The 15909-nt window shown below is 49.7% G+C and overlaps 1 protein-coding gene across 1 annotated transcript in view; it reads left to right on the top strand.

Annotated features, from left to right (window-relative positions):
* msk (importin-7 msk) overlaps positions 1–15669 on the top strand; it is a 62023-nt gene extending 46354 nt beyond the window's left edge. Inside the window, exons 14-18 of the mRNA XM_077660972.1 lie at positions 1942–2084; positions 2493–2555; positions 3542–3799; positions 4317–4433; positions 14218–15669. Of these exons, the coding sequence (XP_077517098.1) occupies positions 1942–2084; positions 2493–2555; positions 3542–3799; positions 4317–4433; positions 14218–14306 (670 nt within the window). The 3' untranslated portion in view covers positions 14307–15669. The remainder of the gene's footprint in view (positions 1–1941; positions 2085–2492; positions 2556–3541; positions 3800–4316; positions 4434–14217) is intronic.
* The last annotated feature ends 240 nt before the right edge of the window (positions 15670–15909 follow it).

The raw sequence follows: 15909 nt of genomic DNA, 5'->3' as shown, positions 1-15909 counted from the left end.
ATGTCCGTCCACCAGCACCACTTGCCGCCATCAGTGGCCGGTCGCAGTGTTTCCCGACCAGGAGCACGGGTGTGTACACTTGGGGCAGAGCTGCTGAAAATACGGTGGTACCAGCAGACAGCCGAGGGCGAGGTGGCTGGCCGCGCATCGGATAGTTGGGATTCTGGGGAGCGGCGGCATGGCCCGAAACCCAGCGGAGAACGGCGTGGCAAAGGCGCGAGGACATCGAGCCGCCTGGCAAGAGCATCAAGTTGACATTCAATGCTGTCAAGCTGGGAGTCTACGGCAGTAGTTGGAGGCGGACTGGTCACAGAGCTGACGTTGGGGAGCCGTGAGAAGTCCGCAACACGGTCAGCGAGTTCGGCGAGCTTGTCTAATGAAACATCACTCGCAGCTACGAGGATGGGGACCACGTGTTCAGGAAGACACTGAAGGAACAACTCATGTAGAAGTGGGTCGTGTGAGCTGCGGAGTCCCCCAGAAGCCGGCGCATGCAATGGAGGAGCTGCGAAGGGCGGCTGTCACCAAGCTCTGTAGCGCTGAGGAACTGCCGGAGTTTGCTGCGCTCGGACGCTGACTTGCGGTCGATGATAGCCGCCTCCAACGTGTCGAAGGGTCGAGCTGAGTCCGGGGAGCTGATGACGACGTCCACTAAGCCCTCAGCGACGTCAGCAGGCAAGGACGACACGAGTTGGAGGAACTTGGTCTTCTGGCTGGTTATACATCGCAGCTAGAAATGCGCCTCAACCTGCAGGAGCCAGGCGCGGGGGCTATTGGGCCAAAATGGCGGCAGGCTGACTAGCTGGAACGCGGCCACCGAAGCATCAAGAGGCTGAGCGTTCTGAGACGGGTCGCTGCCGGTAGGAATGGCGGAAAAGCCAGGGGAATCCATGTAGGATGATGGGGTTGCGTGTTCGAAGCCGGGTCGCCACATCTGTTGGAGCTAAGGCAAGGAAGAACCAGCTGCGACAGCGTGCAGGTTCGACCTGTTTATTTGCGCTGCTCGCACTCCGTCGGCCTAGCGCAACTTGCTCTTTCTTGTCTGCCGCTGCGTGCCATGGCCTGCGAGACGAGCACGGCGCGAGGGGCGCTACATACTCGATGTGCCCCTTCAGGCGGCACCCGCGAAATTCCGTTAGTGGGCTTTCCCGCATAGTGTAGTTTACAAAACGGGATGGCGGAGGTCACGCTCTGAGAGCTATGAAGGCAAAAGGACGCATTCTTCGGATGCGGGCTTTAAATATGTAATGTATTACGGAAGGATTTTAAAAAACCGCGATTTCGCGTTGCGATTGGTCGAAGTGGCTGTCGGCCATCTTGTTTGCACGACGTGTGATGTGTGGAAAAGCCCACTTGCGGAATTTCACGCGAGGTCAAGCCTAGCGGCGTCGGAATGCCATCGGTCTGCGTGGTGAACGACCGAGAAGGTAGGACCTCTGTATTGTTTTCCTGGAATTTTTAACTTGATCATCGGCTAATTTGCCCTGATAATGTGGTTTTGCCATGGTCGAATTTATGAAAGTCTGCGCAGTATACGATCGCTGGCCAGTATTCGGGAATTTGCGAATATTCGGAAATTCTCGAATATCAATTTCTCGAATACAAATCGAATATAAAACATATTTGATTCATATTCAAAATTTCTAATATTCGCACACCCCTACCAGCACCTTTGTAATAGCCTCACATTTCAAACTTCAGATGCGAAGCGTTGAATATTTTAAAGAGAGAGAATTGCTCTTGAGTAAATTACAAGTGTTTGCGGTCATACCAGAGGAGTCCAGAGAAATTTCAGCTTGTCAGGGTACTGTTTTTTTTTTGGCGAGTCTGAGGGATGGCAGAACAGGCAGTGGCAGTGTGAAGAAAAGTGTAGGAAGCACTGGTGGATGAGATCTCTTCACGAATGGACAGTGTGACAAGTGATAACGCTTTGTGATGCAGGCTGCACGACCGGAAGATGTGCGTTCTGGGCCTTTGCACACTCATCAGCCAAGCGAGCCGGCCGCAGTCCCTGTCGGAGATGGCACCTCAGGTGGTGCCCTCACTGCTGGTGCTCTTCGAAGGCCTCAAGCGTGCCTACGCCTGTGAGTGGTGATGCATATGCCTTGCAGTGTGGAAAATTTGTTGGAAAACAACGCTTCTGTGGCAGGCTGTTTATTAGGTAAACTTATACTTGCAAACTTTCCAAGATAGGCCACCTTGAACACTGATAACATGCTTGGAATGTTGCAGAAACTACCGCGCCTGGCTGTGGTCATTCCAGAATACTCTAACCGAGTCTTGCATAACAATTGAAAAGATATGCCAAAGAGCATGCTTCACAAGGCAGTGCTGTTGAGGCGTGCAAAAGTCCGTTGATCCCTGTGGTTGGTGTTTTTCATACTAAAGGAGTCTGGAAGGTCTGGATGTGCTCTGGCACTGCCCTGGGGACAGAAAAAGACCCTTGCCGTCTGTGTTGATTGCGACAATGCCCCCTTTCTCTTGACGTGCAGACCGAGCCCAGGAGGAAGAAGAATCTGACGAGGAGGAGGAGGATGATGATGACTGCGAAAATGGTGACAGATTTCATATTTTTGCAGATTGCGCAGGCTGTGGTGGAATACTAGTGCCTGTGCTTTCTTGGGATCTGGGCGCATAAACTGCGTATCGTACATTGTCGCATATAAACAGACTCCGAAATAATTGCATACTGTGGGGTGCGCCACCATCAAACCAGGGAATGGCTTTTCTTGTAGCTTAGAGTGCATATAAAAGGGAAAGTGAGGCTTCAGGCCTAGGGCAGAGGTGTGAGGCTAGAGCTAGTTTTTGAAGCCTTCATTTTTTTTGTGACAGGCAGGAGCCAGATTCATAGTGCAGTGAAAGAGGTAAAGGCTTCGTTAATCAAGTTTGACAAAAAGGCAATGCAGAGTCCGTGAACCACCTTGCCCTTTGGTTTTGTATTCCCTTATGCAGTTTCTGTTAACTGCTCAAAATTAGCCAAATGTTGTAAGCCTTGTACAGAATTTGGTGCTACAAGGCTTAGATGTCGGCACATCTTTATGTGCATTACTTGCTACAGTCACACACTTGTGACATGAATGTACTGTTTTATAAGTGGCATGAAAGAGTTTGTGCAGGATCTTAGTTTTAGTCTTCTACTTTCAGTGAGAGGGCTTGTGCTGAAGTCGTGAAATTTTTACTTGTGGCATCTTGATTATGCTTGGTTGAGAGTGCCTTGGAAGCAAACATTTCATGTAGGGTCTGGGAGTGTAACATGGCCATGCACTGTGCTCATTGATGAGTGCATATGACTTGTCTTGCAGTGCACGGTTCAACAACCTTTGCTGCATTTGCACAGGGTGCAAACAAGACTTTAAGTTTGTGCCTTCTTTTTTTAGTCATGGTTTTCCATCTTGTGTGTGGGTTTGACCCCACAGTTCAGATCTTGCCGCATCGCAAACTAATCCAGATGTCTGCCTTGACTGGTGGAAAGAGAGCTGTGTTTCTTGGCGTTCTAAACGTGCCCCTTTCGTCAAATTGGGATTTGGAAACTTTTATGCAGAGGTGCTAGACTCGGATGAGGATGAGATCGATGATGATGGCCAGGAGTACCTGGCGAGGCTGGCGCGGCGTGCCAAGAAGATTTCGCCGTTTCCCGTCACATCGGCTACAATCGAGGATGACCCCGACGACGATGATGACGAAGAGGAGGACGAAGAAGATGAGGAGGAAGAGACGGCACTTGAGTCGTTCACGACGCCCCTTGATGAGGAGGACTGCCCTGTTGATGAATACCAAGTCTTCAAGGAAGTTATGCACGGTGAGCGAGCACTGTGCTGAGCTTCTGCTTAGTCCGCCTTTGTTGGAAGGCACGCGGACCCCCATACCTTGAGCACTTTGTCGTGTAAAGGCAAGTTTCGTTAACGTAAGTCAATATTTTTTTAAATTGCCTGTGCCCATGAGTGCTTTCTGGCGCAGTGGAGTCTGGCTAATTCAAGCTCACTTGTTCCATACCATATTGGTTTATCAGCGCGTCTTGTTAATTAAAACTCTGCATGGCAAAAGGATCTTTGGTCCCCTTTGAGTTCAAATGATAGTCGACTTCACTCAACTTATGCCAGATCAGCAGTACTAGGGAGCATCAGCAGAGGGTAGAACACAAGTGCTACTGGTAATGCAGCAGGATGCTGAAATTCAGTGGCTTCATTGACAGACAGGGCCCAGTTTGAACTCTGGATGCTTCTGGCATTCCACATGTTGCACTTGAAGGTGACCACGGCAGAGAAGTCAGCGGGGCACTGAGCTGTCGCAACTTTGGATGCTCTTGTACCGCGCAGGTATCCAGAACACGGACCCAATGTGGTTTGGCGTGCTGACATCGGGCCTGTCTCCCGAACAGCAGAAGCTCCTACAGGAGGTGTACGTCCTAGCCGACCAGAGGAAGGCTGCAGCAGGTGGGTTTTGCCACTGACACGGCACGAAGGGGGTTTGTCGACAAGTCACGTTCGCAGGAGGTGGAAGAATTCCTGAAAGGGGCAGAGCCAAGAGGTTTTCACGCTGTAAGACTTGTGCTGTGTGTAGGCTTTCTCTGTTGGCAAGGGCACTCACAGCGAAGTATTGCACACGACTGGCCAGCATTATTTAGGATCCAGATTTTTCAGTGCACTGGAAAGCTTAGTTCTAGTGTCCAGGTCCTGCAGCAGTTTCATTAAAATACTGAGAGATCTTTACTGAGAATTTTTTATTTGCGGATGTGCATGTTTTTTGTGTATCTCATGGTGGAAACCATGATCGGTCAGCATAATAGCATTTGCAGGAAAACGAAAATGAGGAATCAAAGTTTAATATGCCCTCCAGCCGCCAGACTGTAATTGACCAATAGAATGAAATCTGTATGGCACGAATCACAGGGAGTTGTGAAAAATATTCGTATTTGTACCCAGAACTAACAATATTCATATGCACAAGCATGGGACGCATTCATGGAGATTTGTTTATGCCTGACAAAGTTTATACAGGGCTGCACACCACTGCTCACAGTTCGCAATGCATACTGCATGAGTGCGATCGACGCTTTGGTGATGTGGTGATATATGGGATACCGTATTTACTTGCATAATGCTCGCACCCCCCACATTGGCTATCAAAAATTGGAAATTCCATTTTTTTTCCCCCGCATAATCATCGCACCCCCAAAATTACTGCCGCGAGCCGTCTGCTTGTCGTAGCGATCGCTATCTATTGACTGCGGCCACAACTAACTGCCATGGTTGGGCGCGCGTGCTACTAGGCGGCGGTACTGTGCTATCATCCGTTGCCACCGCCGCTACCGCTCATCCACTCACCACCGCTACGCCATTTTGCGAAGGTGTCTCCAGCTCTCCGGTGTCTCGTAGGCCTCGTTTGCCTTGATTGCGTGTTGCACCGTGCTCTTTGTGCCGCTTCGCCATGGGACGTTACGCAAGCTACACAGCTGCTTTTAAGCTAAAAGCTATTGAGTATGCGTTGGAACATGGCAATCGCACCGCCAGCAGACACTTCGGCGTCAACGAGTTTTGCGTCCGGTATTGGAGACGGCAGCACGACGAACTCAAGACGACTGGTAAGACGCGCCAGGCCTTCCGTGGACCGAAGACTGGGGAAATTTCCTGCCATCGAATCCTCTTTATTGGAATATATCAAGGTTCGACGAGCGGATGGGTGTGCTGTGTCAATTGATTTGATACGGAACCAGGTGCTCGTAATCGCAAGAAAGGAGGGCATCCCGGTGCAAGACTTCCGCGCTAGTAACAGGTGGGCCACACGATTTATGCGGCGCAATGGACTCTCGCTCAGGAGGCGAACGACGCTTTGCCAATGCCTGCCCGCAGCCTATGAAGAGAAAATAGTGGACTGCCATCGATTCGTTATCAGGATCCGGCAGGAGAAAAACTTCTTGCTCTCCCAGATAGGGAACGCGGACCAAACTCCGCTGAATTTCGATATGCCCAGCAGCAGGACAGTCAAACAGACAGGCACTCGGACTGTGCACGTCAGGACTACAGGTGCCGAAAAACAGAGGTGCACAGAGGTCATGCTAGGCGTGACGGCGGACGGGCGGAAGCTCCCACCGTACGTCATTTTCAAGCCGAAGACCCTCCCGAAAGGAAAGCTCCCCCCTGGTACACACGTGCACGTCCAAGAAAAGGGGTGGATGACCGCGGACCTTATGGTGGACTGGGTGAAGACTGTGTGGGGGTGGCGACCGGGAGCGCTTCTTTTTCCGTCGCTCCTCGTGCTTGATAGCTTTCGGGGCGATCTTCAAGAGTCGGTTCGGGCGAAGTTCAAGGAACTGCGCACGGACCTGGCTGTTATACCCGGCGGCCCCACATCAATGCTACAGCCTCTTGACGTATCTTTGAACAAGCCATTTAAAGATAACGCCCGGAGGCTGTACGCAGAATGGATGGCCGAAGGTGAACATGCTCTGACGCCGGGCGGCAAGAGCAAAAGACCGTCCGTGGAGCTGCTGCGCAGCTGGGTATCAGAGGCATGGGGGATGATTGATGTAAACATGGTGGCCAGAAGCTTCAAGAAAACAGGAATTTCGAACGCCCTAAATGCGACCGAGGACCACCTGGTGTGGGATGACGAAACCATCGATTCCAGTGTCGACACGGACTCTGATGACGAGTAGAATTGCCTGCAGGACGTACGCAACGCGAGTAGTGATGGGGAGATTGCGCGCGGCAAATATAGTGCTTTAGCAGCTTGAGCTTACGTTCACCCTGTACTTTCATAACGAAGGTAAGTTACGCTTGAAAGTAATGTTTTCGTTATATTTACAATTGCGGACCTGACAATCCTGATCTTGCACCCATTCATCTTTGCATTTAACACTCCGAAACATCTGCTTGAAAATTTTCCCCGCATAATTATCGCACCCCCAAACTTCGCGTTGATTTTCAGGGAAAAAAAGTGCGAGGATTACGCGAGTAAAATGGTATATGGGTGATACTATATGGGCTGTGTATCACTGCTTGCGGTGCTACTGCACGACTGCTGATCGCGAATCAGTGATATGTGGGTAGTGCGCAGTGCTTGAGGCTGCAGTTGCAGCTTGCACGTTCATATCATTCACAGTGGCACCGGATAGTGTTTGGAACACTCAAATTTGTGCACATTGTACCGTATTTACACGATTGTAATTTGACCTTTTTCTTTTTATTTGAAAATCTGAAGTCGGGGGTGGGTCAACTTACAATCGAAACCGCTAACTGCAGAAGGGTTGTGCTCGATGGAACAAAGGGAGGGGACGACACAGTGTGAACACTCGTGTGCTATTTATTACACTTGCAAATAATACACAGAGCGGTTCAGCTAGCTACAAAACATCGAGGCATTCCTCGGAAATAGAAGGCTCTGTAAGAAGGGCTTCCGACTTACCAGCTGGGGCAGGGGCGCGACTTTGGATGTATCGGCGGCAAACGTTTGTATGTGCCGGCAATGGCGCCCGGGTTTTCCCATGTGCACCGCATTCCTGGGGCAAAGCCATCCCCGAGCATTGCTGGGGAACATGCAGAGAGCACGCATTTGCTACGCTCACTTCGCGGTCTGGAACCAGAAGTCCAGCGGCGAGGCATGACGGATCTCCGTACACCTGCCGTGGAAGGTGACGAGAGCGTGCGGCTGCAACCGCTCGTGATGCTGGCCGGATCCCGAAGAGGCTATCGCCGGTTCCGCGGAATTTTGTGTAACTTTCGAGGTGGCGCTCCTATCACTGTTTCCGCTTCCCCCATAACGGAGACTTCCCTCCTCGCCCAGCCGGGGCTGTCTTGATGCACGATGATGAAGATGGGCCGCGTTGAAATGGAGGGGGGAAACAGGTTCTCCACAGGCTGTCATTCATTCTTTGCACTGAAGAAACTAACTATGTGCCGGGCCGCAAGTTTGACATTTTGGGATAGGTGATTCAGATGTGGCAGCTGCAGTGAGGCAAAATTTTCAGTTGCTTCATGCGATGTCGTGGTGCAGTGTTTGCGAAGTGCGGGATTTCGCTGAATGACGACATTAGAATGATGTGCTGTGGGACTGCAGCAGCAGTGATAATGGCAGCACTAGAGGCTGGTTTGGTTTCGAAAAAAATCTCGAAAAAAAACTGATTTTTTTTTTTAAATTACATTTTCAAAATCTGCTATTCCTCTAATATAATATTCCTTGAATTTACCGTGTTTCCAGTCCCGTGGTTCAGTATTTTCGCCGCAGGATCAATTTATAACATCCCTGTGAGCTCAATTCCACGCAAAAATAACGCTTTCTGTCGCAGAGCGTAACTCTGTTTCCATGCACGCGATCGCAGCCATCGTGGTCTCGTTGGAAAGAGCGGCTTTTCTTCTTCAATTTCATGCCACAAATGACTCCGACTGTTCGTTGGTGACGTCTAAATCCACGCACAAAGAACAGTCCCAACACCTGGCTCTATTCGTCGAGCTAGCACAAGTGACCAAAAAGCGCGCTGTGATTGTCTGCAGGCTCTCGTCTGCTCCACTCTGCAAGTGACAACACGTCTCTTCGTTCTTTGTGGCAAGTGTGCAACGATGTCTGATCCAACCATGATGCACAAGTTTGCCAAAAGAAAGAAGCGATCTGTTTATAAACTTCCAGAAATGCGCCATTCCTTTGGAGGGCATTGAGAACAGTCCGCCGCCAACGGCAAGCAATGCCGAAGCTACAGACACTGCTGAAGTAGACCTAGCCAGCTCGTCGACGAGTCTAAGTGTTGCGGACAGCGGGTGCGTTTGGCACGACACTGCAGTGTTGCAGCGTGCGGATTTGGTGCAGAGGGAGGTTGAAACTGAAGAAAAACTTCAAGTTCTTGCTTCAACTCTGGCATCGATGCAAAAGCTGGACTTTCTCTCCCACTGATGATGATGCGGCCGTGCCAGCCAACATCGAGACGGGCTTTGTTGTCATAAACTTGGACTCCGTGAACGCGGTGATGTTGTGCAATGGTGTCCTGCCTGTAGTGTGGCAGTAGCGTCACTATAGGCAGAGAGAGGTGAACGAGAATATGGCCACGCCATAAAGATTGTTATCAGGTGCGCTTGCTGCAGTGATGTGGCGTCGGTGGGGTCTCACCCCGTGTGAACGGCAACCAGAAGGCCAAACCATTTGTTGTAAACGTTCTTGCTGCGCGCTCGATGCAAGGCACCGGGAATTGGCAAATGGCGCTAAACGACATTTTTGCAGCGGTGAATATTTCCCACCGCGGCCTTCACACAAAACATGGCAGAGGTACACGAAGACAAAGTTGGTGCCTGTGGTGATTCTTGCTGCCGAGAAGCAGACGACTCTGTGCGTGCAATCGGTTCGGGAACTCTACGACGACTTGAAGCTTGGGAAAGCGCCATTTGGGTGGCCATAGTCAGACTGACTACATTCCCGGTGGCTTTTAGTTGCATAGGTTGCAAAATATGGCACTATTTTTTCTGTTTTTAATTAAAAGTGGTTGTACAGTAAAACCTCGTTAATTTGAACTCGAGGGGGACCGGAAAATTGTTCGAATTAAGCGGAGTTTGAATTAACGAGCGGGCGCTAAAAAAAGCGGCCATCAGGCCCGGCAGCACGGGCCGAAGCTAAAACAGGCATATCTGAGATCGTTATCTCTTACTACGCGCTACTACACATTTGCGGCGGGCGATTGCGCGAATTAAAATCATAGAGCCCGAATGTCGAAGGAAATAAAGTTAATTTGTTTATGCGGTTGGAGCTAACATCGAAATGCATTCGCGTAAGCAGCAAGCTTAATGATTAAATATGACACTATGCTTCAAAAACATGTTTATTAACAGCAGATTGGCAAAGCATATCAAAGAGAAAAATAATCGGTGATGCGCATTTGTTTTCGTTTTCTTTGCCGTGACTCGACAAGCATCGTCTGCAACTTGCCCAACAGCTCCAACGCAGCGTCCGAATTATCATCGGCGGAAAAGTAGCGCGCAGCCAGATCGAGTGCTGGCGCTGTTTCACGTGCACTCGGGGGTGGCAATGGATCGTCGCCTCCGTCGGACTCGTCGTCGCTGTCAGCTGTGCTCGCCGCGCCGGAGTTGTGCGGCATCTGGTTACCGCAGGCCGCTTCAATAATCTCGGCATCGCTTAACGGCCCCGATGTCTCCACGCCGCTGTCAACGTCTACGAAGCTCTGGAAGTCAACACCCTCCGATAAAGCAGCGTAGGCAGGGTGCAGCGCGACGGAGTCATCACACTGAGCATCCAGCTCTGCCGTGCTGCAGGCTTCTGGGCCTTCAATGAAGCCGCACTTTCGATAACAGTTCGCGACTGTGTCCGCCTTGACAGCATTCCACGATGTTGCCAGCATGTGGCAGGCTCCGAGGAGATTGACGTCGTACGATTTGCCGCTGTCCATACACACAAGAATCCGCTCTAGGAGGTGGCGCCTGTACAGTGTTTTGAGGTTTTTAATAACCCCAAGGTCCATAGGCTGCAGCACAGCCGTAGTGTTTTTCGGCAGAAATGCCAGACGGATCGCCTTCAGTCCGCTGATGTCGCAATGGGCTGAACAGTTGTCGACGAACAACAGAACATTCCTGTTCTGTGCCGCGAACTTCCTGTCGAGTGTGCGCAGCCAATCCGTGAAAATTGCTCGCGTCATCCACGACTTTCTGTTGAAAGTATAATCAACAGGGAGAGTTTTTAGCCCTTTAAAGCAGCGAGGCTTCACTGCTTTGCCTATAACTAGCAAGCGGCACCGTTCCGTGCCAGTCGCGTTTGCGCACACCAACACCGTCACTCTTTCCTTGCTTCTCTTCCCGCCTGAACACGTGTCGCCTTTGTAACTGACAGTCTTGTTCGGCAGCAACTTAAAATAAAGCGCGGTTTCATCTGCATTGAGCACATCGCTGAGCGAGTAATCGGCTAGGTAGTCCTTTAGTTGACCTGCTGCAACGGCTTGCGCCGGAGCCACCGTGGCCGGAGCATAGGCGGCGCCCGCGGTAGGGTGGCTACCCGCGTGACCGCGCGTCAGCCAAAAATAGACAAGCCAATGCTTTGACGCTCCGGCAGCGAAAACCTGTTACGGCATGCACCGGAGGGTTGGTTCGGGCAACGAAATTCACGTCTCATTTCGTGCGTGCTGACATGCGTGCTGGCTTATTTTTTTTCTCATCATTCTGCATTTTTTGAAATTTTCAGCGCATTGTATTTGCTACGAGGTGACTTCTATATGCGAGGAGCAATGCCAGCCATCGGCGCCTAGTTCGAATTAACCGACGTGGATACCGGCATATTCGAATTATCGGGAGTTTTGACCCATTGAAATACACAGGGCTTTGCCGGGACCCGGCCGTCAGTTCGAATTAACCGGAAGTTCGAATTAAGCGATTTCGAATTAACGAGGTTTTACTGTATCTCTTTTCTTCTCATTTTCTCAAAACACCCATTCTGGCTGGCCTTCAAGGCAGGTAAAAGCGTAATTTTTGTTGTGGCATGTAGCTAAGAGTGCAAAGCACGCAATCTTATGAACAGATTTTGGAATTTAGGTTTTAAAATTTAGCAGTTCTGCTCTAGATCAGACAGTAGGGTAGCCACATTTGGAACAGTGAAATTTGGATTGCTATAGCATCGCTAATATTTGTTGCATCAAAAAAGCACTCCTAACATTGTATTCCTTATGCTTTATAGTACATAGCGATGTGGTTATATCAATTTCTGTAGTATGGTTACTTTTTCATTGTTTCTGCAAATTATGAACCATTAATCTCATTTATTTTTGTAACTGATCGACCTGCTGAAAAAAAAAATAGATATTTTCAATCAGTGCAAAAAACTGAATATGAGTAAATTTCATCAAATTTGATGAAAAAAATAAAAAATAGCTCTAAGAGCCATGTCCCCCCTTAAAATGAGTGCGTAATTGATTTCCGCTAGGCCTTCGACAGTGAAGGGTGTTGAAAAGCATGCCAGGAGAGCGACTACTCACACTGACAGCCACAGGTCACATGCGTGCCATGCCACTCTGAGCCGTCGATCAGTCAAGCGCAAGACCCTCGGAGGATCATAATCTTAGCTTAAAATCGCTTGGCATCTTTCAGTAAACTAATCTAGCGATCTGTTTTACTTTATGCGGTTACTTGGCGCCGGTTGTCAGGCGCGCGTCATATCATCCATATTTTTAATGCATTATGTATTTGAAGGATTCGCCAAGACTGCACTAATGCGTCATAAAATGCATTTAGCAGCATAAAAAAGGGACACATAATTGGAACTTCGCTGTAGTAAGAAAATTTTTATGGATAAATGCTGGTCCCAAGCAAGGGCTGCACCCCGTCAAAACCGCGGAAAAAGTGTGGCCCTTACAAGACTATATACGATAGTTACGATGGTTCAAAGTACTCTATTCATGAGACTAAGAAAGTGCTGCTTTCTGGCTTGTAGTTTTTCCTTGAATGAAGAATGATTGAAAAAAACCATAAACCTCAACAAAATTGTCAATTCAGACTTCAGGAGTGAAAAAAAAAAACATCCGAATTATCCAAATGTTAGGTTATTGAATGGCCCCCAAAACTACCAGAAACCGTTTGCGTGAAACTAAAATTTATTTGGCAAAATACTGGGCAATGTTTATTTTTTAAGATGACAGCAACGATCTTTCACATTTCCGTGAAGTGCTTCAATTTGTGCGCACTATTGGCAGTGTGTGCACCGTTCTTCCTAATCGTGAAGGTATTCGCGGTGTTGTTCAATGTGTGATGCAGTACTGCCAGAGCTTCTTCACTTGTGGAGTTGCAAGTGACAAACGCAGAGTTTCGGTGTGGTTTAGCTGGCTGCCAGATGTGCGTGACTGATAGCCGCCATCGCTGTGGGCTGGCAGTGAAGCTCCGAAAATTAAACTGGCTGGGCTGGGCTCTTTCCCGGCTTATTGAAGGAGGGCCTGCCCATTGTCAACACACCTGTCATTGCGCACACATCACAGGATACACTAAATAAAGGTTGGAGAACACTTAAGCTTCACCTTTGAGTAGAATGGGATAGTGTTACGGCCACCGCCGCTTATCAGCAGCCGCAACCAGCAGCCACGCGTGGAGGGGGGGGAGCAGTTTGCCGCTTATCGACAGTTGCTGCCATGTGCGGAGAGGGCGGTGTGCCAGTTCTGTGCGTTGAGAGAGCAGCTTCTCAAGGCCAGCACCAGGAGTGATGCCACGGAGCCCTGCAGCACAACTGCAACCATGCTTTAGCATCCCTGATATCTCGTTTGTCTCGCCTTTATTTATGGTGTCATGCTTTGGTTTATATTGTAAGCTCTGCGGCCGGTCGATAGGCGGCGGCACGAGCCTTCCCCAGTTTCCCCACCTCCCTTGTAGCGGTGTTGCGTGGGCCAAAGGTAGACTGGTATTGGCGCCTATAGCAACATCATTTTTCCTTTTCTTGTGTAATGTTTATCCTCAGAAAGTGTGTAGATCCCTTCATTCCTCAAGTACTTATTAAATAGGTGCTGCTGTTTTGCTGTTGCAACTTCCAGCCATTGTGACTCTTTGCACTAAATATTGTACATGCCTGTAAAATAATTACTGTTGTTTTCAATTGTAAACCAGACCAGTTGTCTTGATGCTTGCACAAGCTATTAAAACTGGAAAAAAATGGTAGGCTTATAACATAGTTAAAGCGCACACAAGTTTCACGCTACATTGCCACAATGTTCACAAACACTGCGCTTTCCCTTGCGTTCCTTCTCTGTTTTTTTTTTGTTTGCTTTTTCTTTGCTACATGTGTCTTGTTTGCACGCGATGCCAAAGAGCTGGTTTGTTTGTCACGAGAACGTGGCGTGATTGGCGCTCGTGTGTCTGTAGTGGGCACGGCAGAGTGCACCAGCTACTCAAAGCGTCCGTTTCTGGGGCCAACAGCGGCAGGCAGACCAAGAGAGAGAACATGTGGTTAGAGGCAGCTCTGCGGCCGGTCGATAGGTGGCGGCACGAGCCTCCCCCAGTTTCCCCACCTCCCTTGTAGTGGTGTTGCTTGAGCCGCTGCAGAGGTGGCGGCAGCCCGCAGTCACACGCGGGGAGTGGGGTGTGATGTTTCCGCATGTTAACGGAGCAGCAGCTCAAGGCCTCCACTGCTGGTCCTCTGTCAAAGGTTGAGGCTTTCCTCATACTTTGGGTTTTTCAGTTTGCTAGTGAAGTAGCACCTTTGCGCTAAAATATCTGTAATAGATTACTGACTGTCACTCATGCATCTCCTGTGCAGAGTCTAGGCGGATCGAGAAGAGTGGCGGATACGTGTTCCAGAACCAGACGGTGCCATCATCATTCAACTTTGGTGGCGCACTGTGCTAGCTGCAGGAGTCCAGCCGGCGTGCTTCTCTTTACCCCTCTCCTCTTTTGCCCCGCTTTGTCTCGTTTTTTTTTTCCCCCTCCGTTTGCCTTTCTCTCTAGCCGCTGGCCTCTTTCCCCAGCGTGTGCATGCTGTGAAGGCCTCCGCTCTGCTGCCTGGCCATGTGGGACACTCAACTGCCAAAAACGACTTGGCTAATGTGACGACCGTGAATGTGTGCATGTGTGTGTGTGTGTGTGTGTGTGGGTCAAGGGGGGAGGGAGCGCCGAGCTCCTGGCACAGACTTAGCGGTGGCACCGACAGCCCCACGGCGCACCTGTTCGATGAGTAAGGATGATAGCTACTTTGCATCAGTACTGAGCAATGCAGGCGGCGGTGGTTAAATGTTCCTAACCTGAAACTGCTAGGCCGCTCCTGCCGGCACTGCCTGGGCTGAACTGCTGCCACCATTCCTGGCAAGTGTCGGTGCGAAATTGGGAACACTTTGGAGCCGGTGCTGCGAAGATGACCACAATGCAAGGCACCTTTTATTGCCAAGTCTCAATGCACCAACAAAGTTGAGAGTGACCGAGAAGCGTTTAGACACCACCTTCTCCAACGTGGAAAATTCAGACAACATTCGACCTGTGGACTTGTGTTCTGCCACTACCTGACTCAAAATCGCATCCCACCGTTTGGCGGTGGCGTGCATGGAAGTGATGTGCCGACAAATGCGCACTGTGTGTGCCGGGGTGCCTGGCACAAGACTGCGTGGTGGTGGTTGTGCCCTCTCTTGGAAGGTGTCGGGAGCACAGCGAAAGTGCAGCTCTCTGTCCCCTCTGTAGATGTGTGCTTTCGTGAAAAAGAAGTGTGGTGGGCTGTTTGTCATATTTGGGAGTGTAAAGCGTGCGTATATTTTGATAGTAAAGGGGGCTTTGTTGTACAGTTGCTCGATTTCCCCCTTCCTTGTACTTTTCTTTCATTTGGGCATCCCACTTGCGGCGCTGTGTGCTTGAGCTTAGGCTTCTATCGGCTACGGGCAGGATGCTAAATGTGAGGGGTCGGGTGGAGCAGGAGTGACATGAGCCACTAGTGTACAAACCAGCGTTTCGGAGGCTGCGAGTGGTGCTTGCGGGGCTACTATTTTTCGCCACTCGTAGCTCATGCTCCTGGGTCGGAGGACAGCATGCAGGGGCAGCCAGTCATTGGAGGGTGCACAGTAAGAATGGTTTGGGAGGACAGAAAATCTAGCATCGAGGAAAAAAAAAAGACAATTGTTGCCTTAAAAAGGTGTGCAAAAGAGGCTCACATGTTGGTCTCGCCATTTTTGAGTGTTTGCATTTGGAACTGTGGAAACAAAAATAAAAAAAGACCTTATTGACACAAGAGTGCTGTAATTCTTCAGACTATGTGGTGTGTGTGTCTTGTATGGCAGGTTGACCGAAATTTTATCCAAAGCCAGTCTCGTAATGCCCCAATGCAAGGACACAGCTGGGTAACATTCAAAGGCATCACCCTATCTTTGTGGTAGTTTTTGTTTATCCTGTAAAGCACGCAGCGTAGGTGGTTCCCTTCCATCTGATTGAGACGGCTAACAATCTGCAAATTATTCCTAGCTTGATGCTT

This window comes from Amblyomma americanum, chromosome 4 (genome assembly GCF_052857255.1).
Source record: "Amblyomma americanum isolate KBUSLIRL-KWMA chromosome 4, ASM5285725v1, whole genome shotgun sequence".
Taxonomy (NCBI): domain Eukaryota; kingdom Metazoa; phylum Arthropoda; class Arachnida; order Ixodida; family Ixodidae; genus Amblyomma; species Amblyomma americanum.
Note: the sequence above shows the minus strand (reverse complement) of the source record. Positions and strands in the feature narration are given on the sequence as shown.